At 52.2% G+C, this 20912-nt stretch overlaps 11 protein-coding genes across 11 annotated transcripts; 5 read left to right on the forward strand and 6 right to left on the reverse strand.

The window, feature by feature from the left end:
• Positions 1-546: 546 nt before the first annotated feature.
• N7474_003745 (DNA-directed RNA polymerase II subunit RPB7) lies at positions 547-1160 on the forward strand (the record flags this gene model as incomplete). Its single annotated transcript, XM_057195160.1, has 2 exons — positions 547-930; positions 987-1160. 2 exons carry the CDS (start codon positions 547-549, stop codon positions 1158-1160), a joined length of 558 nt encoding a protein of 185 aa, XP_057052556.1.
• A 774-nt stretch (positions 1161-1934) lies between these two features.
• On the forward strand, positions 1935-3687 carry N7474_003746 (uncharacterized protein; the record flags this gene model as incomplete). The annotated part of the gene is made up of 2 exons (XM_057195161.1): positions 1935-2246; positions 2305-3687. 2 exons carry the CDS (start codon positions 1935-1937, stop codon positions 3685-3687), a joined length of 1695 nt encoding a protein of 564 aa, XP_057052557.1.
• Positions 3688-4454: 767 nt separating this feature from the next.
• On the reverse strand, positions 4455-5174 carry N7474_003747 (uncharacterized protein; the record flags this gene model as incomplete). Its single annotated transcript, XM_057195162.1, has 3 exons — positions 4455-4641; positions 4743-4912; positions 4977-5174. The coding sequence occupies 3 exons, from the start codon at positions 5172-5174 to the stop codon at positions 4455-4457; spliced, it is 555 nt and encodes a 184-aa protein (XP_057052558.1).
• A 79-nt stretch (positions 5175-5253) lies between these two features.
• On the reverse strand, positions 5254-6342 carry N7474_003748 (uncharacterized protein; the record flags this gene model as incomplete). The annotated part of the gene is made up of 2 exons (XM_057195163.1): positions 5254-6180; positions 6280-6342. 2 exons carry the CDS (start codon positions 6340-6342, stop codon positions 5254-5256), a joined length of 990 nt encoding a protein of 329 aa, XP_057052559.1.
• A 537-nt stretch (positions 6343-6879) lies between these two features.
• On the reverse strand, positions 6880-8391 carry N7474_003749 (class I SAM-dependent methyltransferase; the record flags this gene model as incomplete). The annotated part of the gene is made up of 1 exon (XM_057195164.1): positions 6880-8391. The coding sequence occupies one exon, from the start codon at positions 8389-8391 to the stop codon at positions 6880-6882; it is 1512 nt and encodes a 503-aa protein (XP_057052560.1).
• A 993-nt stretch (positions 8392-9384) lies between these two features.
• On the reverse strand, positions 9385-11005 carry N7474_003750 (COP9 signalosome complex subunit 1; the record flags this gene model as incomplete). The annotated part of the gene is made up of 4 exons (XM_057195165.1): positions 9385-10395; positions 10447-10727; positions 10777-10821; positions 10882-11005. The coding sequence occupies 4 exons, from the start codon at positions 11003-11005 to the stop codon at positions 9385-9387; spliced, it is 1461 nt and encodes a 486-aa protein (XP_057052561.1).
• Positions 11006-11640: 635 nt separating this feature from the next.
• Positions 11641-12788, forward strand: N7474_003751 (uncharacterized protein; the record flags this gene model as incomplete). Its single annotated transcript, XM_057195166.1, has 5 exons — positions 11641-11731; positions 11782-12210; positions 12269-12366; positions 12422-12493; positions 12543-12788. The coding sequence occupies 5 exons, from the start codon at positions 11641-11643 to the stop codon at positions 12786-12788; spliced, it is 936 nt and encodes a 311-aa protein (XP_057052562.1).
• A 244-nt stretch (positions 12789-13032) lies between these two features.
• On the reverse strand, positions 13033-13711 carry N7474_003752 (uncharacterized protein; the record flags this gene model as incomplete). The annotated part of the gene is made up of 3 exons (XM_057195167.1): positions 13033-13407; positions 13462-13556; positions 13609-13711. The coding sequence occupies 3 exons, from the start codon at positions 13709-13711 to the stop codon at positions 13033-13035; spliced, it is 573 nt and encodes a 190-aa protein (XP_057052563.1).
• A 1210-nt stretch (positions 13712-14921) lies between these two features.
• On the forward strand, positions 14922-15860 carry N7474_003753 (PX domain-containing protein YPT35; the record flags this gene model as incomplete). Its single annotated transcript, XM_057195168.1, has 5 exons — positions 14922-15380; positions 15440-15465; positions 15525-15619; positions 15676-15733; positions 15788-15860. 5 exons carry the CDS (start codon positions 14922-14924, stop codon positions 15858-15860), a joined length of 711 nt encoding a protein of 236 aa, XP_057052564.1.
• Positions 15861-16376: 516 nt separating this feature from the next.
• ergS lies at positions 16377-17966 on the reverse strand (the record flags this gene model as incomplete). The annotated part of the gene is made up of 1 exon (XM_057195169.1): positions 16377-17966. The coding sequence occupies one exon, from the start codon at positions 17964-17966 to the stop codon at positions 16377-16379; it is 1590 nt and encodes a 529-aa protein (XP_057052565.1).
• A 1667-nt stretch (positions 17967-19633) lies between these two features.
• On the forward strand, positions 19634-20833 carry N7474_003755 (uncharacterized protein; the record flags this gene model as incomplete). The annotated part of the gene is made up of 1 exon (XM_057195170.1): positions 19634-20833. The coding sequence occupies one exon, from the start codon at positions 19634-19636 to the stop codon at positions 20831-20833; it is 1200 nt and encodes a 399-aa protein (XP_057052566.1).
• Between the last annotated feature and the right edge of the window lie 79 nt (positions 20834-20912).

The following is a 20912-nucleotide window of genomic DNA, read 5'->3' on the forward strand; positions in this document are numbered from 1 at the left end:
TCATCACTCATATCCGAAGAAAAATAGATGTCAGATCAAGAAACATTCACACAAACCATAGAAGGGATTCATTCATCTCAAATCGACACCATTCACCAGGCATTATGCTTCACACACAAACAAACAATCGGGTTGGGTCCCATCTATACCTGGCCAGATCACGTGATACCCACCGCCAAACCTCCCAAGCGCGAGCTCGACCTGTCTCGACCTGCCGAGCCAGCATCTGCAGCACTGTATCTGCCTCCCCGCGCAAAAGGCAGCCATCTTTGCCATCGCCACTCGTTTGTCTGCTGCCTGGTCCTATTTTTCCCCGTCTTGCTCCATCCACACCGGGTCATGAGCTTGCGGTGGAAGACCGTCGCTTGTCCTCCATTGACCGCACCGCATCCCCGTTGACGGGCAGCAATTGCGATTCTTGAACCCCTGCCAGCACATACTGGATGAAACAGAGCAGCGGGATACTGGATTCGTGACCTCTTCCTGCACGATCAAGGCGCAGTCACCGCTCAGCTGCTGACCCGACGTTCTTCTCCTGCGGCAAACATGTTCTTCCTCAAGGAAGAGACCAAGGTTATTTCCCTGCACCCATCTTACTTTGGACCCAATGTGCGAGAATACCTCATCACCCGGCTGAATGAGGAGGAGGAAGGACGGTGTACCGGTGACCACTTCGTGATCTGTGTGATGGACATGGTGGATATTGGCGAGGGGCGCGTGATGCCCTCGAGCGGACACGCTGAATATACCATCAAGTACCGTGCGATCATCTGGAAACCCTTCCGCGGCGAGACGGTAAGCACTGAGACCCGAGCTTTTGGGTCGCAAAAGACTGACCAGTCATTGCAGGTCGATGCCATTGTCACCTCTGTCAAGCCGACGGGCATCTTCACTCTGGCCGGACCGCTGTCCGTTTTCATTGCGCGAAAAGTATGGGATTGCGTTTCTTGCGCGGGAAGACCGCACTGACTTTTTTTTCCCACCAGAATATTCCCTCCGACATCAAGTGGGAGCCCAACACCGTGCCTCCGCAGTATACCGACCACGCAGACCAAGTGATCGAGAAAGGAACCAGTTTGCGTTTGAAGATTCTTGGTGTGAAACCCGACGTGGCAGCCATCAATGCTATTGGCACCATCAAGGAGGATTATCTTGGGTAAGTGGACCGGGATCATTTTTACGACCTGATACTGACGCCTTGGCTACGAATAGTCCCCTTTAATGAACAACGACGAGCCACATTCCTCATTACGATCATGTACGATGCAGTCCCGCTTGACACTCAAGGACGCGGCGGAAAGGAAAAGGAAAAGGGCCGGACAATGACACGCAAAAAGACATATATCTCGGACGAGCGAGTAAGTGCTCACAGTGACTGGCCGGTCTCGGGGCGTCGCAAAGAGGTACACTGCTGGCTCTGGCTCATTTTTGCGGTCCTGATTTCTGTCTGCGCGTGCGGATATAGCCGACCTCTGTTGAGCAGGTCGCTGGACGGGGCCCTGTTGATCAGCCGTGGGGCAATAGGACCTGTGCGACCACTTCTCTGTTTTGTACAGTCCACGGCCTGAATAATGTACAATACTATCTACTGAAACTTTTTTTCGGCACGATCCTAGATTCTCGTCTGATGGTAGAAAGCATGGCAAGTGTAGTGTCTACCGAGGCCATTAATAGACGGGGGTTGCCGTAGAGACCCGTGCGACCTTAAAACGGTCTTGCCGGGCACGGGTGAAACACTGGCGTATTTTTTTGAACGGTTGTGTTGGTAGGCAGTTCTGCAGTTCGTCATTCCCCTCCACGCTAACTCCCGCGTTTCTGCCCCTGATTGTAAACAACAACACCCCCCCTCCACATTATTCTTCCCTCCCTTTCCTCGTGTCTACAACCACGACTTACTTTCCCCTGTTTCATCTCCTTCCCCCCCGGTCAGCACCATGACCTACCTTCAGGACGTTTACCAGCGGTTCCTGGCCAGCCCTCGGTCGGCCCCGCTGGCGGCGGACATCTCGCTCATCTACGTTACCTCCACCACCCAGTTCGACCAGCCAGACGCCGTCATCAGTCACCTGTCGCGACAAGCCAGCATTGTCAAGAAGAAGTCCGAGAACGTCCTCAGTGTCGTTGAGGGCACCCGCTCCTTGTGCCTGGATATCGAAACCACGGTCCAATTCCTAGAGGGCGGCGGGGCCTGGCTCCCCTCGATCGATGATAACTTCATCGTCGATCGCATCGCCACTTTCCCCACGGTAACTAAACAAATGGAAGATATAATTTCCGACGCGCAGCACTAATATCTGCCTGCAGGTCCACATTGTCAACTTCAATTCCGAGAATGAGATTCAGCAGGTCCGCATTTACTGGGACCAGGGCTCCCTGCTCAAACAGGTTGAGGTGATCGGGGCGCGGGGTCGCACCTGGCCCATTCGTGATGCGAAGGACCAGATCCGTTACATCAAGGCTGCTGATACTGCCAAGTCGGCTGCGCCGCCATCGCAGGGTGGCGAGACGAGCGACCTGCCGCGTCGACCGGCCTCCCCACAGAAGAGACACATCAAGGATCCATATGCGGCAGATTCTCTGTTCGATCTCTTGTCCCCCAGCAAGGCGGATGCGGCACGTGAGCAACAGAATGCGTCTGCTCCTGCCCCTGCCTCGCAACCCGCTCCTGCCCAGAGGGATGCTCCGGAGGCTGCCAGACCATCCTCCTCCAACAAGCGGATTACCCGAGATCCATACGCTCAAGAGTCCCTGTTTGACATGCTGTCGCCGAACAAGGAGGCCGAGTCCCGTGAGCCGATGCGCCCCTACGCTCCTTCGACCGCGCGGCCTGCTGCGCGTGAATACGGCGAGCTGTTCGTCGGTGATGACGAGCCTGTTGTCCCCGACTCGCCAACCAGGTCGGCTGCTCCCAAGGCCGGTGCGGGCCGATCTAACCCCAACCGGATCTGGGGCGATGAGGACGTGACACCTGACGAGCGCAACCCGGGCGAGAAACGTTCGATGTACAAGAGCGACCCCCGCAAGTACAGCCACTTCGATATTGGCGGCGAAGCCGTTGAGAACCCAGCCAAAGCAACCTCCCGATCCAGCAAGTCGCGTCACCAGTCGCAGTGGGATTTCAGTGACTTCACGACCCCCGAGAAGACCGCAACGCGCGCTCCACACTCCCAGGAAGTACGCCATTTCGGCTGGAGTGATGAGGACGAGGGCACCGAGGCCCCGCCACGCAAGCCCGCCGTCCCTCAGCCCCGCCGTGACGCTGATATTCACTTCGAAATGACCGACGACAACGCGGGAGATGACTCGGGCCGTATCATCACCGCCTATCAGAACCGCGGCCAGAAGCTGTACGAGAACCGCCTGTGGGATGAAAATGGTGAGGCCGTGCCCACCGAGAAGGAGATCACGCGCCAGCAGCCCCTGTCCAACGTGGCCAACACCCAGAGCCGCCAGAAGGACTTTGGCTCGCAGTACGCGATGACCGATGACTCGCCGCCCCCGAGCACGACCGGCGATTCGGAGAACTACCCTGTCCCCGAGGACCGCAAGAAGGCCGTCAAGATGATGGAGGCGAACTGGGAATCGTATGATGTGTCGCCCGAGCCCAGCAAGCCTGCTTACTCGCGCAACAATCACGACAAGCGCAACAACCATAACCAGCCTAGCTGGTCGATGAACGGCGAGTAAACTGCTCCATGATATCCACCATCTCTTTATGTTATTACTTCCTTCTACTGTACGACAATGCACGGCCGATTCGACCGACCACGAGCAAAGCAATGTGTATCGATACCCGATGAATTTAAAAGAAACCAAAAAGCCAAAAAAAAGGGCAGCGGTTTATTGCGTTTATCTACATCTCTGCTTGTATGAATGAGTTCCAATGCCTCCATTGATTGCCCTTCTTCCCATATTTTCTCTTATGTCTCTCCACCCCCCGCGCTGGGCCTTATCTCAGACCATTTCCATCCGTATTTGCCATTTTTGTTTCTCTCTATGATACCTTTGCTTCCTGTACGAATTACTGTCACGAGAGCGAGGTTGTTTAGTTTAATTCGATCCAAGATTGTACGATTGACTTCTCTTGCCGAATCATGGCGTATTCACGAACAATGCCTATCGGGCTTGCCTCATAGCAGACTACTGGGGCCATGAATGTTCCTATTTCTACAACAATGGTCTGGCTTGGGTGGGCACCATAACTGAACCGAAAACTCTATTTCTGATACCTTGCAACCTCAGCACTTATACCAAATAGAAAAGCCCTCCCGGTAACCCACAACTCCGTATACAAGAAGCTTTCGAACTGCCCAGCCAACAGACAGTCATGACCCTTCAATAAGTAGGAATAAACATCGTTTTCGTTGGCTTGTTCTCCTAGGAAGGGAACAAAACAAGCCCATTGTACCACGCGAGTAACTAAACCACCTCTCTCCCTTTAGAAAGACCAGCTACTACTCGGCATTCGACTTATGCATTTCCTGCCCGGCAAGACGGTCTGTGAGTGTCACGAGGAGAGCGGGCTTGTCCCAAAGGAAATACACTTTCTGATCTGTCCAATTGGCGCTTTCCGGACACAGGGCCAGGTTGAAGTGGTACAGCAGTTTGCAGAGGATCAGGCGGATTTCGCAGTATGCAAGGCTACACAGATAGTCAGCGCGTAAGTAACGAATCAGTAACCATAGTTGCAGAAAGATAAATTTTTTTTTTTAAAAAAATGGTGCCAAGCAGGAACAACTTACTTTTTCCCTAGGCAGTTTCTGGGTCCCAAGCTGAAAGGTTGTAGGACGTCCTTCTTGTCCTTGTTGAATCGTGCGTCGATGCCCAGCCATCGCTCGGGGATAAAGTCGTTAGGGAAGGTGAAGTTGGACGAGGAGTGGTATGAGGCGTAATGGTGGCAGGCGACAATGGTCTAGAATTTCGAGTCAGAAAAACGAAAAAATTTGGTATTTATATAGGACTTGAGCTGTGCTTACACCCTCTGGCACGAAGTGTTCATCTATCATTGCTCCTCCTGCAGGCACAATACGTGCCAGGCTCGTCACGAACGGTGGGTACAATCGCAGCGACTCCTCGATGACGGCTGTTAGATAGGGTAGACTTGTGATGGTGCGGAAGGAGATATCGGAGTCCTTGGCGAAGGCGGAGCGGATCTCAGTGACGAGTCGGTTCATGACAGCTGGGTTCGTAGAGAGGTAGTAGATGCAGCCTGTTAGGAGGGTTGCGGCTGTTTCGCTGCCGGCCACGATGAGACTAACGGAAGTGAAACAGGGTCAGCATTCTGAAGAAGCGCAAAGGGAAAGAAAGGGAGGGGACGAACATAAAAGCGTTGGAATGGATCTCGGCCCTGCTCATAATCCGTTCGCCCTCGCGATACTGGCCCTTGGTCTCACTCAATCCATTTTGCAGAATTGCAGACATGAAATCTGCGCGAGACATGTTTGTTTCCAAGCGCCGGTCAACCTTTTGGGCAGCGAGGTTGAAGTGTTCCTGGGCCTTGCGCTTGACCTCGTGCGGGACGAGGGCGTCGAGCAGAGAACTGAGGCAGGGGAACTGATGCACAACTCCATTGATGGAGAGGGCCTTGATGGAACTGAAGATCAGTTTGATCCACGGGTGCAGCTGGCTGTCCTTCAGGCAGTCAAAGGACTCCCCAAACATCAAGTCGCCCGTGATGTCGAACGTGGTGTAGTTCATCCAGTTCTTGATATCAAGGTGGGGAGAGTCTTGCTTGGTGATCTCATTTCGCAGCTTGTTGATCAGCGTGTCGACATATCCTACCACCAGACTCTCTTGATCTCTCAAGGCCCTTTCCGAGAAGGCGTGTGCCAGCAATCGCCGCTGGCGAGCATGTACGGCATTGTCGACCGCACAGACGAGATGGTCGACTCCATTCGCGGGAGGCAAGTAGTGGCTGCGGTCCTTGGCGAAGCAACCGCCAGGACGAGCACCGTAGATATCGCGGAATGCCTGCGTGGTGTTGAAGGCAAGTTCATTAGGGCTGATGCGTACGACGGGGCCGTACCGGTGATGGAGGGCGGTAATGTCCAGGTGAGTATGACCGCGCAGGACCGAGAGCTGCGAAGGAATGCGCGAAATGGCCCACACCTTTGGGCCGGGAAACCGCCTCAGGGGAGACCAACAGAGCTGGTAGGTGATGCTATACACCCCGAACAGTACCTGGGAGCTTCGGTTAGGGCAGTTCTAGACGCTGAGTGGTAGGAAGTACATGTAGGGTCCTGCAGTTGCTACAAACGAGGGCGTACGGATGCGACTTACCAGGACTCCTGCAGACACACACCAGAACAGGCTGCTCGAGGTTGCCCAAGACAAGAGAAGCATCGTGACGTTAAAGGAAAGGGGAATGGACCCGAGAGCGCTATTGTCTCTGTCCATAATATTTACTGCTTTGGGGCCCATCCAGACCCTTTGTCTGCTCTTTCTTGACTACGTTGTCCCCTGTATCGCTCAAGGGCCGGTGAACTGGATTGATTGAGCGCCGAGCTAAGACAGAGCCGAAGTTGCACCGGCAAAAATGAGGAAAAGGAAAGAGCGCGGGTACATGCGGTGGCACAAATGAGCTTCTGGCCGAAATGGAAATGTCTTTTATTTACACATACCTACAACAGTTGGTTTCACCCAGCCAGTTCGTCCCCCAATGGTCTTCGACCGTATACAACATGCAAGATGCAGTACGTGTGCACGGCCGGGTTCTTCAGGTCTCTACGCACACCCGCCAGGAACACCTGCGTCTCGATATTCGACCAGCCTAGCACCCGCGTAAACAGCGCCAGAGAATAGCTCTCCACAGCCATCAGCAGTGAACACAGGTTGTACCGACCAATCTGCTTCTGCACAGGGTCGCTCGACCAACCACTACTAGGGACCTGGGGAACTATCTGTCAGCGCAGGAGGCAATATGATACCAATCTCGGCAGGTCGCACCTTGTATATCTCGTCTCTGACCTCTTCAAAACCAGCCTCGATCAGCCGCTGCCGGTGTCCCTCGGCGATATTCATAGGCCGGTGGAACGCCTCGCTGGCCTGATGCAGCCTGCCAAGGAACTCGCACAACGTCGGCGCGAGACGCATCGATTCGTCGTCGCATTTAAGCGTCACCTCAAACTCCTGCAATTCCACCCAGCCCCCAGGCCGCAGGTGTTCGCGGGCTTGCCGCAGCAGCCGCGGCCAGTCGGCGATAGCGCCGCCCAGATCGCGAGCATGGATGAAATCAAAGGGCCGGGTTGCGCTGAATAGCCACTGTGATTCGGCATCATCCACCAGGAATCGGAGATTGGGTGGTATCCACGACGGCTGGATGGGACTCAGATCGGTCCCGATTACCTCGGCGCTGGGGAAGCTGTCTGCAAAGTCAATCGCCCAGATTCCTGTGCCGGTGCCAATGTCTAGCACTCGTTGGACGTGCTCGCCGAGTGGTGCGCGGAAGAGTGCGCCATTTAGGACTAGGTTGCGGACGTGATGGAGCAGGTCCTGCCGGTCTTGCTCTTGGTCGTCGTTGGGGAGGACGTAGTGGCCTTCTCGATATGAATGGTAGCGCCGTCCATTCTCATAGGTGTAGTTCTTCACATCCGACAGTAAGGATGCGGTATAGTTGGAGGTGTCAGAGTGGTAGTCCTCATCAAAGATAGGCTCTCTGTCTTCGTGTTCGTTATTTGTAGATATGGTGGAGGAGCCATCTCCGACGTCTTCTACGACTGGCTGCTCTACAACTGCTGGCTGTGCATCGGACGGTGCTGTTGCGTCTTCTTGCGTAGAATATTCAGGTGGTAAGGTCGACATTGGCGTTGGAATGGGTGGTAAGCGTTCGAGAGCAGGAGCTTGTTGCGGGACATGTTGCCCTGCGATTCTCGCGTCTGGCATCGAATCTGATGGCGGTGATGGGATTTCCGGGTCCTTTCTCTCAGAATAATTCTCTTCTAACATTTCCTCCAATAATGCATCTTCCGGCGGCGGTATTGATATATTGACTTCGGAATTCACCTGCCCATCGAGAATGGTGTCTGATTCTGGCTCTATCAAAGGCGATGGCGGCAATTCCAAATTTTCCGGCTTCACATAACCATTGTCACTTGCCTGATCCGCAATAACAGCAGGAGATGGCGAGTAATTCGTAATTTCTGGAGTATCGTCCAGCACCAAAGTTGACCCTGGCGGCGAAACCTCGAGTGGAGAGTGCAACTGGAGCGGCGAGGGTTGCAAGTCCATTGGATCTGGCGGAACATCTTCAACACGAAAAAAAGATTTGGACGGTGAAGTCGAGGCCGAAATATCTCGCGACTGCAAAAGTGGCTCTGACTCCGTAACCTTGTTGCTCGCACATCCATTTTTCTCGGGAGTAGAGCCCGAAGGCGAAGAATGCGAGGAGCCCATTTTGTTCGAGGCTCGTGCAGGGTCGCAAAAGAGAGGATGCCAAATAGAGACGAAAAGTTAATAGAGGCAGCTGATTGAGAGACAAAAAACGTTCCGCGGTGGTTCATGGGGGACGAAGTTAATTTATCGCATGCGCGTCTCACAGGGTGGCCGTTAGGATTGGTTTGTTCAACAATAGTAGCAGCAACAAGCGAATGCCGAACATGACCGGCAGAGCTGGCGAGTAAAATGAATTTAAATTAAATTACCCACGCGGTCATTATTAGACTGGGGAGAGAAAGGGTAGGTAGGGTAGGGTTGGTTTGGGTTCAGTCATCATGCAGGGCACGGAAATCACTAAAAAGGAGTAGGCAAAGTTGAGTGTGGGCAGTACACTTCTAGGAACTCTTTCAAAGTATCTGACAGGTAAGTACTTTTCTTTCATATCTATACAAGATTAGAGACCAGTGGACCGGTGATGCGGCAACCCACCCTGCCGTAACCCTAACGGCCTCTCCTCCCGTTCTTCCAAACACGTTTCTTTTTCCACAATTTCCAGCTCCTGCGCAGCATTCAAAGGGTGTGAGGATTGACATAATATGAGGAATTTGTACTACGCAAAGCCATGAATGTGGCATCGCTGCTCAGCCCGGCTGATTGTGTAGCATTTTGTGCAGCAGCAGGCTCGGGGGTTGGATTGGGTCGGCGGTCATATTGAGAATTTGCCGGGGGTGTGCAATCGGTGCGATATCTCATCTTGTTTTGATGTCGTAAGAATAGGGCTTATTAACTTGCAAAGCAGTTGAATCAGAACGATGATATGTTTCGCAGTGGATTTTCTTCCAGTATGAGATAGGCTATCAAGCGAGAAAAGCTGGTGAACCAGCAATAAAGTTGCATTTCTCTACCGAGTCATGTATTCATCTCTGCAAATGTTCATTTGCAGCTTTCAGGGCATTATCGTCTCGTTTCCTCATTTACAGCTCATGAGGCGCGAGTTCTTCTCGAACTCCCCTAACCAAGGATGCCGGCGCCGCGGGAGTGTCTCCCTGACAGTCCCTTTGCCAATGATTGACCTTCCTTTCTGTCATGGGACCGAACCTCGAGACCCGCGTGAAGAACACTGGTGCGCAGGATCCGCATGTGAGCCTCTTCATTAAAGCTGCGCAGGCTCTCCAGCGTGTTTCGCTGCACCTCTGTTCGCAGATCAGTCTGGTTTGAGACCAGAACCCCTTTCTCCAAATCAATTCGAGCATCCAGCACGCCATCCTTGATGAGACAGATGAGTTCCTGCACGAAAGGTGAATTTGCGCTGGTTGGTCGAGCCTCTCCGCCGACCACCTCGGGGGCAAAGACGGTTGCCATAGACTCGAGAGTCACGCGGCTGAAGGGAACTAGATACTGCTCAATAGACTTGGTGCGGATGCGGGAGTACAGAGCGCTGACATGGCGCTGGAGATGGAGGTCGAGAAGGTAATCAGCCCGGTAGGCCTCCAGGATATCAAGACAGAGCCGGAATTTAGAATTGCAGAAGAAGGTGATCGCACGACGAATGTGCGGCTCCAATTCAAGGAAGTTGCGGAAGGAATTATTTTCCAGCACGCGACGTTGAAGTTCGACTCGGTCCATGGAAGCCAGCGCGCATAAGCCACCGTAGACAGCGATGTCGTTCGGGGTGATCGTTTCGTTATAGGTGTCGCCCAGGCTCGGGTCGGTCAATAAGAAGCTATTCGCAGCCTCGAGGAACGATCCGGAGTGCATCTGTGCCAGACCAAGAGCGGCAGAAATCTTGGGCTGATTCTTGGCTTGGTCTTCCGGCTTGGACTGAGCGTTGCGCAGTCGGTGCACATTGGACTGCACACTCAGCCACTCCCCGCGCTCAACCGCCACGTTGATCAATTTGAACAGCATAGAGGCGATATGGTTTGGTGTTGTGCAGTAGTCCCTCATGCGGGAGTACGCTTTCGACGCTGAGACGGTGTCTCCTGTCTGGTGGTAGTGAGTTCCCAATTCCTCATTGCCCATCTGCATGACATTAGAAAAATTTCAAAAAGTATAAAAGATGGAGCCTCCTACCCGAATGCTCTCCTTGATCAAGTTGTTCTTGTACCCTCGCAACTCGAGTTCCAGCCGATCGCCCTCGGCCCTCACCCGTCGCTGAGTGTCCTTCACCCACGCCAAGTCCAGCTTGGCATCAGGTTCATTCGGAGCCACCTCCGACAGGGCTCGGACTGCTTTTTCGTAACGAGCAACATCTTTCCCGGATTTAGCTTCGGCAACCGCGACTTTGAGCGCGTCGGTGGATAGCAACGTGGAGCAGGTGCCAATGAGATAGAGACGATCAAATCGGGTTCGGCCTGGATATATGTTAGGAAGAAGAGACGTAGCGAAAAGGTCTCAACTGACCGGTGTAATTTGCGATATATGACTCCAGATCAAACTTCGGGGGATCTATCGAGATCAAGTTGTCAGCTCTGGCAAAGCCTGGCAGGGGGAGTAAGATCAACACACCATCGACTTTGACGAAGGGAGCAGCTCCATTGACGTTCACGGCGTCTTCGGGGACCCCATTTCCCTGTGCAGCAGAAGAGCTTGATTGCGGGGGAGCAAAGGCGTCCGGCAATGTTGTGTCCATCTCGCCAAAACCCGCCGGAAACGACCGCCAGCTCCGGAGACACGAGAAATTTGCAAAACAATTAGGTGGGATATCTAGGAAGAGACCGGTCTATGAGGGGAGGTTGGTGAGGTCGAGGTCCAGGAAGAGGGAGGTAGTGGTGGTGTTGTTGGTAAGAGACAACGAGCCGCACCTCTGTAGTGATGGCCTTGAGGGCAGTATTCCACCGCCTATTCCACCGCCCGCCACCGGGACTGGCCGTAGAGGTTTACGAAATATCGGCGAAATAAAGATATCATTAAATGAAGTAATACTTAGCTTCAAAAGAGGGTGTGTTTTAGAGGCAAACTAATCAGCTTGTTGGAGCCGCTCAATGGGGCTTAGTCATAACAGCAGATCATCGCCGAGGCGGGGATGTCATGCCTCGGCGGAAGCGTGAATAATCACGAAATGCAATGACGACCTACCGAACTTGATAATCTTCCGCTCTCCCCGGATTATTATTATCTTGATGACCTACCGAATAATTGATCACTAATTCGTCCCTCATTCCGGGATACATATATTAAAGCTGTGAACCGGTCATTCTCCTTTATCCTCCAATACATCCACCACTCCCCAGATAACTTGTTCACATCTATATCTTCGCGACAAGCATGGGCGATCAACCTACTGCTCTTATCATCGGCGCATCGCGCGGCATCGGTCGCCAAGTTGCCATTGATATAGCCAAGAATGGCTACGCTGGTACGAAGCAGCCAGCCACTTTCTATCAACAATCCTAACGTCTCATCCAGTAATGCTGGCCGCAAAAACCACATCAGATGCATACAAATCCAACCCATTCCCACCGGATCCCAATTCCTCGCAGTCAACCATCAACACGGTAGCGCGAGAGATCCACGAAGCCGGCGGACGCGCCGCCTGCGTCGCCGTGGACGTGCGCGATGCAGCGCAGATCCAGCACGCAGTCGATGAGACGGTGCGGACTTTCGGAAAACTAGATGTCCTGGTTTACAACTCCGGGGCGATCTGGTGGTCCTCTGTAGAGAATACGCCACTCAAGCGGTTTAAGCTGATGCAACAAGTTAACCCCGAGGGATTGTATGCGACGATTCAGGCGGCTTTACCGCAGTTTCAGAGGAATGGGTGGAAGGGGAGAATTGTGGTTGTCTCGCCGCCGATTTATTCGCGGTTCTTTCGGGGGAAGACGGCGTATGCAATGGGTAAGGCTGGCTTGAATTATTAGACTGTGATGATAAAGCTGACTGGACGGGACTATAGGCAAGGTTGGAATGAGTGTTCTAGTCAAGGGTCTCGCGATGGATTTTGTGCGTCAAGGCCATAGTGAGATGGCTGTGACGAGTATCTGGCCTGCATCGGTATGTGATTGACATGGAGAAGCTGTTTGAAGCCGAGGCTGACCTCATCTACCAGTCGATTGAGTCAGCCGCAACAGAACACAACAGAGCATCGGATCCATCTCACAAGAAGGATCTAAGAAAGCCGGTAGGTTATGTGCTGAAATTGGTCGCCCAGCTGCTTACATTTTCTGTAGACCATTTTCTCCGATGCTATCCTGGGCATGCTGCGTGCACCTCCAGCCCAAGTGAATGGGCTGCTAGACACAGACGAGGACTTTCTTCGAGAGAAGTGTGGCGTGTCTGATTTCTCAAAATACTCGGTGGTGCCCGGGTCGAAGCCTCGGCGGATCATGCCGGAGAAGTTCCCAGTCTTGGAGGTTGCAGAACAGGATGATGAAGGACAGCGCATGGATAGTACGAAGTTGAGAGCGAAGATGTAACGTGGATGGTCGTGAGAGAGCATACATCAGGTGTAGTTTATGAGCTTGTATCAGATGTCGTACAATACTTGAATGTAATGCCAGAAACATAAAACAATATCACACACTCTTATTATTGCTATGGCGTAGAGGGGAAACTCACCATGTTGACGCAGCTCAGATGCACATCATGATAAAAAAACAAAGTTAGGATGACCAGATTAAACCATCACGCCCGCCAAGGAAATCATAACCTCAAATCCCCTCACAAAAGAGCCGTAAACCCAGCAATGAACCCCGCAACCAAAACACAAAGCCCATAAACATGGCCCATCTCCACTGAAACCAGCTTGGGAGCAGCACCAGTAGCCTCGCCTATCATGGTATTGGACACGAAGGCCGAGGAGGCGCTAGTAGCGTGGGTTGTGGTAGCAGTAGTGACATTGACACGAGTCGGAGACTGTGCGCCACACAGGTTCTGAGTCCGGCAGTCGGACTGGCAGATAGAGTCACCGGAGTTGCAGGCATTCACGCACTGGTTGTTGTGTTCGGTGCAGACGAAGTAGGGGATCGTCTCGGAGTACTGCGACGCGTTGGGGGAGAGATTGTTGCTGCAGACGCAGTAGTAGTCGAGAGTTTGCTGGAGGTATTCGTTTAGAACAAGCGTATAGACCGTTTTGATGGATTGACTTACAGCAGAGCAGTTGTTGGCCAGCGGAGCTGAGGAGACACCGGGCATTTGCAGGCAGAGAAGTGGACACGATGAGGTTTGGGAGAGGCACCAGGACTCTGAGAGGAACTTGTTAGTGTCGAGCTTTATTGAAGGAGCTTGAATACTCACGTCTAGTCGCCAGAGGGACCGTGTTAGGGTCGATGGTGACGACCGACTGGCCGCACACCAGCGTGATGGCCGGAACAAGAACCAGCAAGAGCTGCGACAGCATTGTGACAGTCAAGGTAGATGATGATTCGAAAGAGAGAGGCGCTGGAAGGTCTGTAAATGTCAGAAATTTTGTTTTCTCGCGTGGATTCCAGCCACGATCTGCTGATCTTGCGGGAGGAATGAAGGGGGAGGAGGAGCCGACTGAAAATAGAAACGGGCAAGAAAAAAGACTTACAAGGATTCCCAGGGTTACGAAGAAGAAATAGGCAAACAGGCAGAAGAAACGAGTGAATTCTGGAACGAGAGTGGGATAGTAAAGAGAGAGAGGAGCGGGTCGCAGGCAGATCATCTGATGGTAAAAAAGAAAGAGAAAAAAGCAAGACCACCGCATTCCTGATTTCTCTGCGGTGGCACCTCGCTCGCTATCTATACACTAGCCTGTACACAAGCTGCAGCAAGCGAGGCACGGACATTACTATTGGCCACCACATTCTTTTCTCAAGTCTAATCGAAACGGACGTGTCCATCCGGGGATCTCAGTACCAGTCAGGGTCTCCAGGCCGTTGTCCATTGCCATCAGTCCTAGGGTGGATACCCGCTTGTTATTGTTTACGGTTGGCCGTGGCTACAACCTGAGAAAGAGAATGTCATGGAAAGTAGATAGGACTATGTTAGAATGGAGATATGTCTCAGTTGTCTCAGCCGATTGGCGTTTCGGGGATGGTCCGGAGCTTGGCATGATTAGGGTTCGGCAGACAGGGCCCTGACATGAAGATATGTGATTGATCATATGAGATATCTCCCTACGTCGGTTCTGACCTAGAAATAGAAATATGTCAGTCTCTACTTCATATTCTTCAATATTTTGTTCACTCCGTTCCCTCCCACAATGCTAAATCCAGACAAGAGGTGGTCCATGCGGGGCTTACTAACGGGCCCCGTGACCCTCCCCATGTCTTACTTTCGTCCCCGAATCCCTTGATTTTCTACCCTTTGAAGCTGTCGCCACGCCCATTTTCGATTCAATATCTCGGAATCTACTTCCGCCCCGCAAGGTCAGTGCATCCCTGTAACATATCCTGTCCTCACACAATCTGGCCCGGCGCTATCGCTCCCCAGGGCAAGTCCTTGCGTTGAATCCCCCCTCCCAGAAACTTGTACCACCTGTTTCTATAATTACCAATCGTGGGCTGACAGTCTACTAGCGAGCTAACTTCAGCATAGCGGAAACAGTCTCACATCCCGTGCGTTCCGCCTCAACTGTCTGATGGATGGAGCCAGCGACTGAGGAGGCCGGTCCGGCACCTCGGCCGCACCCGCCGCTCTCCCCACCCCCGGACCTCCAACAACAACAACAAGAACAGGAAACCCAAGAATTTCCCGCAGAAGCCGACGATGATGTAACAACCGATATCACCAACACCAATGCAACCGGGGCAGTCCTCCCGCCGCTATCCCAAAGCCCTGCCTCGTCCACCAAGTCCCGCCCGCTCTCCGGCGTAGTGCCTCCCTACTGGCGCCGTCACGAGCGCAATGCCTCCCGTGCATCGCAGACCTCGTTGGCACGGTCCACGCTCATCACATTGGAGGATCACACGGCAGACCCGGACTCGGAAACTACTCGCGGACTGTGGGCACGGAGTGTCTCTATTGATGACTATGTCGTTGTGCAGGGTATGACGGGGATCGGTTCGTATGTGGTGTGGAATTGCACTATACAAACACTAGATGTGAGTTTGGCGATGTCATTTTAGGGGTTCCTAAATTAACATGATTTGATTTGGTGTAGGGAGGTCCAATTGTTGTTCGGATGAGGTATGTTTCTATTCAGTGTATTCAAGGCAGTTGTTTGGAGATACTTACACAGTAATCAGATACTCTGAATTTGACGACCTGCGCCAGCGGCTAGAATTTTCTTTTCCCCACGCCAAAAGTGCTCTTCCCGCTCTGCCGCCCAAGAGCGTGATCTGTATGCTCTCTCAAAACTTACATTCCGTGTTTCCCACTAACATAGACTACCTGCAGACAAATTCCGGCCCAAGTTTCTCGAAAATCGGCGCGTCGGTCTACAATATTTCTTAAAGTGAGTGGTGACTGCACAACAATTCGGTTATAGCTTGACTGACGTAGTTTATAGCTGTGTCCTTCTGAACCCGGAGTTCTCAGGCTCACCTATTGTCAAAGACTTTCTCTTCGGTCGTGTCTCTTAGGACTGTCATTCATCGCATCTAGTCCTCTGAGCAAGACAATGTGTATACTACCTTATAGCCTTTTGGACAATAATTACTCTGGTCTTTGGCATGGGTCACCTAATACTGACTACATATGGCAGTGCCTTATGCAAATGGATACCTTTTTTTCAAACCCTTCAGAAATCAACAATTGATACTGTACATCTTATTCCTAGCAGAAAGACAGAAAAATGAACTCATCCTCTCGATGACTTGAATGAGAATTAGGAAACACGGACTGACAGAAAGAACAATATAGATAAAAGTGTGGATCGAGGTAAGCAACGCCGTTTGGGCCATGAGGGGAACGCCTTGCCTATGACACAAATCACTTGCGCCGGTGCTACTGCATCTAAAAACAAAAGAGAGAGAGAGAGGTCAGGTCGAGAACCAGCCCACCCCACAACTTCGACCATATGTGCCCCTTTGCTTCTGTTTCCAACTCTTCCGCTGGCACAACAACCCAAATACCCTACACTACAAACCGACTCCAGGTCAAGCCTCCCCAGTAATAACAGCATCACTTGCAGCGGTTACAGGCTTCTGCGAAGACTTGCGGGCATCTTTCAAAACCAAGCCGCGGACGTCGGCCCACATGATCTTGCGCAGACTGATGTTGGCCATATGAGCCATGGCGAGCAAATGAAACGGGCCGGGGACGCCTCGAGGGAAGACAAGGTAGAGACCCGAGTCCTGGGGTGGATCAGGGTGGAATCTATCGTGGTAGGCCTTCTTGCCGTGGATTGGAAGGCGATGAAACGCATGACCGTACAGTTCGCGGGCGAGGTGAATAAATGGACGAGGCAAACCGGTGATCTCGCCTGGATCGAGAGCGTGCAGGGGCTCGAAGCCGAAACCTAGATACGAGACACCGGTGCGGTGGAGCAGAGCCATGGTGGCGATGAGGAGCAAGTCGCTGATACCCTTGGGGCTATCAGGCGCGGCGATGCACGGATCGATGTGATAGCCACCAGCGGCCAACCGGCGGAGAGCGGCGAATCCATTGACTTGGCCGTCAGGGCCCCGGGTATACACGAAAGTCATAAGGCTGGGTAGTGCGAACAGTTCGTACACCGTGATGAAAGCCTGCGGGGTAGCGGAGCGGTTGCGCTCGGCGCGCCAGGCGTCGTAGATGGCGACTAGAGCGCTTTGAAGCTCGGTGTCGGTGCCGTGCGTCGCGGGTGAGTATACTCTCAGTGTGATCCCGCCCTTGTGCCGATGCAGCAACTGTCGGTTTTGCACTGTGATCCGCTTCCCGCCACGTTCGAGTAAAACGTCGTTCGTTTGTGGATTCAGTACACGCTCGGTGCCGAAGCGGATGGTTGTCCAGCCCTGTAACTGGGCGTAACCTCGAGCGAAGGACTCGCTGGCGCCCATGAATGCGATACCCCAACGATGCCGTCGACGGTACACTGCGAACTCTACCAGAAGATCTGGAATAGCATCAGTATCACACAGCGGATCGCCGCCCACGATTGCCACACGATTTTGCACTTTAAAGGACAGAGCAGCGGTCCGCGCCTGGTTAACAAAGAAGCGATAGCTGCGGTCGAGGATGCCCATATGCGCCACTCGACCGTACTGCGCCGCCAGGTGTTCGATGGTGGTCATCGTGGAGAAGTCGTCCAGACTGAAGACATCTGCATGTCGTCGGCGCTTGGTCTTGCTGCGAAGATTCTCGCCTGTGGGGGGTGCTGGGGTTATGCTCTTTGAGGCCGGGGACTCCTGGGGGGTGCGGCTGTCCAAGCTGGTGGGTGGTGTGCCATTGAATACGGTCAGCGTACGACTGCTGCTGCTGCCTGAGCTGGCACATGATGAGGCCGTGATGATTGCAGCGAGAGTGCTGCGTAAGTGATCGACCTCAGCGACGGGGGCATTGAGAGGCTCCACCAGCTTAGGATGGGCGTAGAGCTGCTCTACCAGTATATCACCCAGTTCGTCGAGGAGCAATGCTTTCTTTGGCTTTGCTTCGACGTTGGGCATACTCGTGGCTTTCCGGCCACGCCGTGGTCGCTTCTTCTTGTCCTTAGCTGCGACTGACAGGTCTCTCGTCGAGCGAAGTGCGATCGGGTCTGAGGTGAGCATGGTAAAACGCGGGTGAACCGCTGGAGGGGAACGAGGGAGAGAATGTCATGAGGTATGGCCGAGGAGGTTAGAGTTCAGCGAGAGCAAACATGACATGACGGACTCGTGCCTGCCCAAATAAGCTCGCTGCCTGGACCGCCACACCCAGGGGGACATCCGTTTGGTGCTAGAGGAATTGACGTCGTTAGGGGTGCTATGAGTGGTTGCGACCGAATGTGTTCCATGGGAATGGTGATGCCTGACGATCGACCGTTACACGGATCCCACTGTGAGATTGACAGTTAAGCTTTGGGCATACCATGGCTGCCCGGAGATCGATGAGCTTGATTCCTTTAAACAATGGTTTGCTGGGATTCTAGCCGGACGGAGAATCTTGTCGCCTGATGGCGGTGGTCGACCCGAGTTGGCCAGTCCCAGTGTTTCCGCAAATATCTACATCGCATGATCAATGAAGAAGAGAAATAGATAGAATGGCACGCTGGTAAAGCCATACTGTGTAGAGCTGACACCTTGGATAGCGTCAACCCTCTGCGATGACAGGCCTGTTGCGTCACGACCCACCAATATATCCATAGTACACTAATCATTCGACCCCTGTCTGCATAAATGGTACCATTCTCTGACCACACATGGGAGGTGATATAAACAAGATTTCTGTATGCACGATGTAGGTAGTTGGCAGCTCCACCATCCCAGTGGGTCAGTCGGCCCGGCTAGCTTGTTTTGGTTGAACTGCTGCATCCTTATTCAGACATACTCGCCTCGTCTTCGCTCTGGGGGTTAATCAATATTCCCCGATTTTTGTCACTTGTCAGTGGGCCCTTTTCTTTGATCGGACTGGATAGGTCCCTTATTACGATTTGGAAATTCGACAGCTAGGCAGCAGTTGCAAGTGAAAATCTGTTTTCAGGCACACATACAGTATTTTACGCCACTCCGCTGTCGTGTAAAAAATAGTCTCTATGTTTCGGAAATGTATGTTGACTACTAAACCAAATATGAATTAGTTAGGGTATTTCAAGATAGGGTTCAAGAAACAATTGGTCGGTGTATAAACGCGAATCTGTTTTCTACCCTGATTGTATGGATTGCGAGGATTTCAAGTTCTATAGGTCTTTTTGTATCCGACCATTTGCAGCTATGCGATTCTTTTTACCCATATTAAAGAGAGGATATGCTCAACATATGTAGAAAATATTGCCTTGCCATTCATGCGACGTTTTCTTGCGATTCCTGAAATCAATATCATGTTATCGTGAACCTCATTTGCTCCCTTTTCGGGCCAGGATTCCCACAATATTCCACATGTCGTTATAGCAAGATTCGAAATCAGTTCGCCACATATAGCTAATCCAATCTTGGCTACTTTCTCAACAGGCCCTGCTCATCTGTAACTCGTGTCGCGTAATAATTAGGAATTAATCTAATTAGAAATATCATGTGATCTATCAGAATTACCATGCACAACAAAGAATGCTTTCTGCCGTCACTTGCTATCACATCCATCGATCCACACCATCCGATCCCCAGCTACTGCTCAGATGGTATGCCCGATTCAACGCGAAGGGCCAAATACAACTAACCTAGACTAGCGTTATTTACCCACGATATCCTTTGCTCTTCTCAGAGGCAACCGCCCCTGTGCCCGTGGCTACTTTGCCGCTAAAATGACTCGAGCCGCATCCACTGATACGACTCCACCACCTCTCTTCACAGTCAATGTCCAGGGCCTTCACGAGGAAGCTAAAGATGGTCACCAGAGTGCCTTACAAAATCAACTCCAGTCTATCCCTGCGGATATCACCACTCTAAAGATTAACAACGATACTCCGTCTGACACAGAATGGGCACTGCTTGGAAAACACTTTTCCAAAATCAAAAACCTCGAAATGGATACAGGGTTTAACGAAGAGCTCAATGATAAACACATGCCTCTACATTGGCCTCTCCAACGATTGCTGCTAGGTTCAGCTTGCGGTGAAATCATCGAAAGCCCCTGGGTGCGGCAGGGCCGAATCTCCCACTTGATCATGTACCTGACACATGGCCTTCGATTTGAAGGTCCCACAAGCAAGGAGCTGCAGCGCATGAACAAGGAAGCAATTGCACGCGGAGAAAAAGAACAGCAGTTCTTCACCGTCAAGGAAGGCACACCCGAGGAGAGAAAGATCAGCGTTGTTTTGATTCCGGAACTGGTGAATGAGTGGCTAAACAACAAATACTCGAGCCCAGACGCCACAGTGGAACCGGACAATATGCCTACCTCTGATCCTATCAACTTACACACTCTGGAGATTCTGGAAAATGACGCACTTGATACGTTCTCGCGGATGATAATGGCACTGCCCCATCTTGTGACCAATCTGCACACGCTGAATTTGCGTTCGACAAATGGTTTCGACTTTAGTTATCTTGACGAGAGCATGTTTCGCCAGTTCCTGCCCCAACTGAGCAACTTGAAGACACTGCGATTAACAGTGGGAGAAGTTTTCAGGGATCCATCCTATCTGCCTACACTATACGACTACCTCCCACCGAACCTGACCTCGCTGTCTTTCCGCGGTCCGGTGTCGCTATGTAGGTCCGAGCGCTGGGGGGATTGGCTGAAGGCTTTTGAGTCAACGGATTTCCTTCCCAATTTGCAGAACCTAGGCTTTGTTCTTGATCTATACTATCAGCCCCGTGAGAGTGACTGGGTTAAAAAGGAGGAGGTCAGAGCACCAGACTATGCTCTCCGTGAGGCGTGTGAGGCTTGTGAGGATCTCTATGAGGTTTCCAGGCGGCGCGGTATTACAATTTACCCAGTGTATGATGAGTGGGCCGTGAAATACCCCTACCTCAGACAGGTGGATAATCGGTGGCGGTGATGATTTGCTTCGAAAGATGTGTATGGATACACCCCTCTCCACTACATGTATGTACTTGATAGATAATCGAAACATAATT

The sequence above is a fragment of the Penicillium riverlandense genome (assembly GCF_028828495.1).
Source record: "Penicillium riverlandense strain IBT 135883 chromosome Unknown utg000003l_segment0_segment0, whole genome shotgun sequence".
Taxonomy (NCBI): domain Eukaryota; kingdom Fungi; phylum Ascomycota; class Eurotiomycetes; order Eurotiales; family Aspergillaceae; genus Penicillium; species Penicillium riverlandense.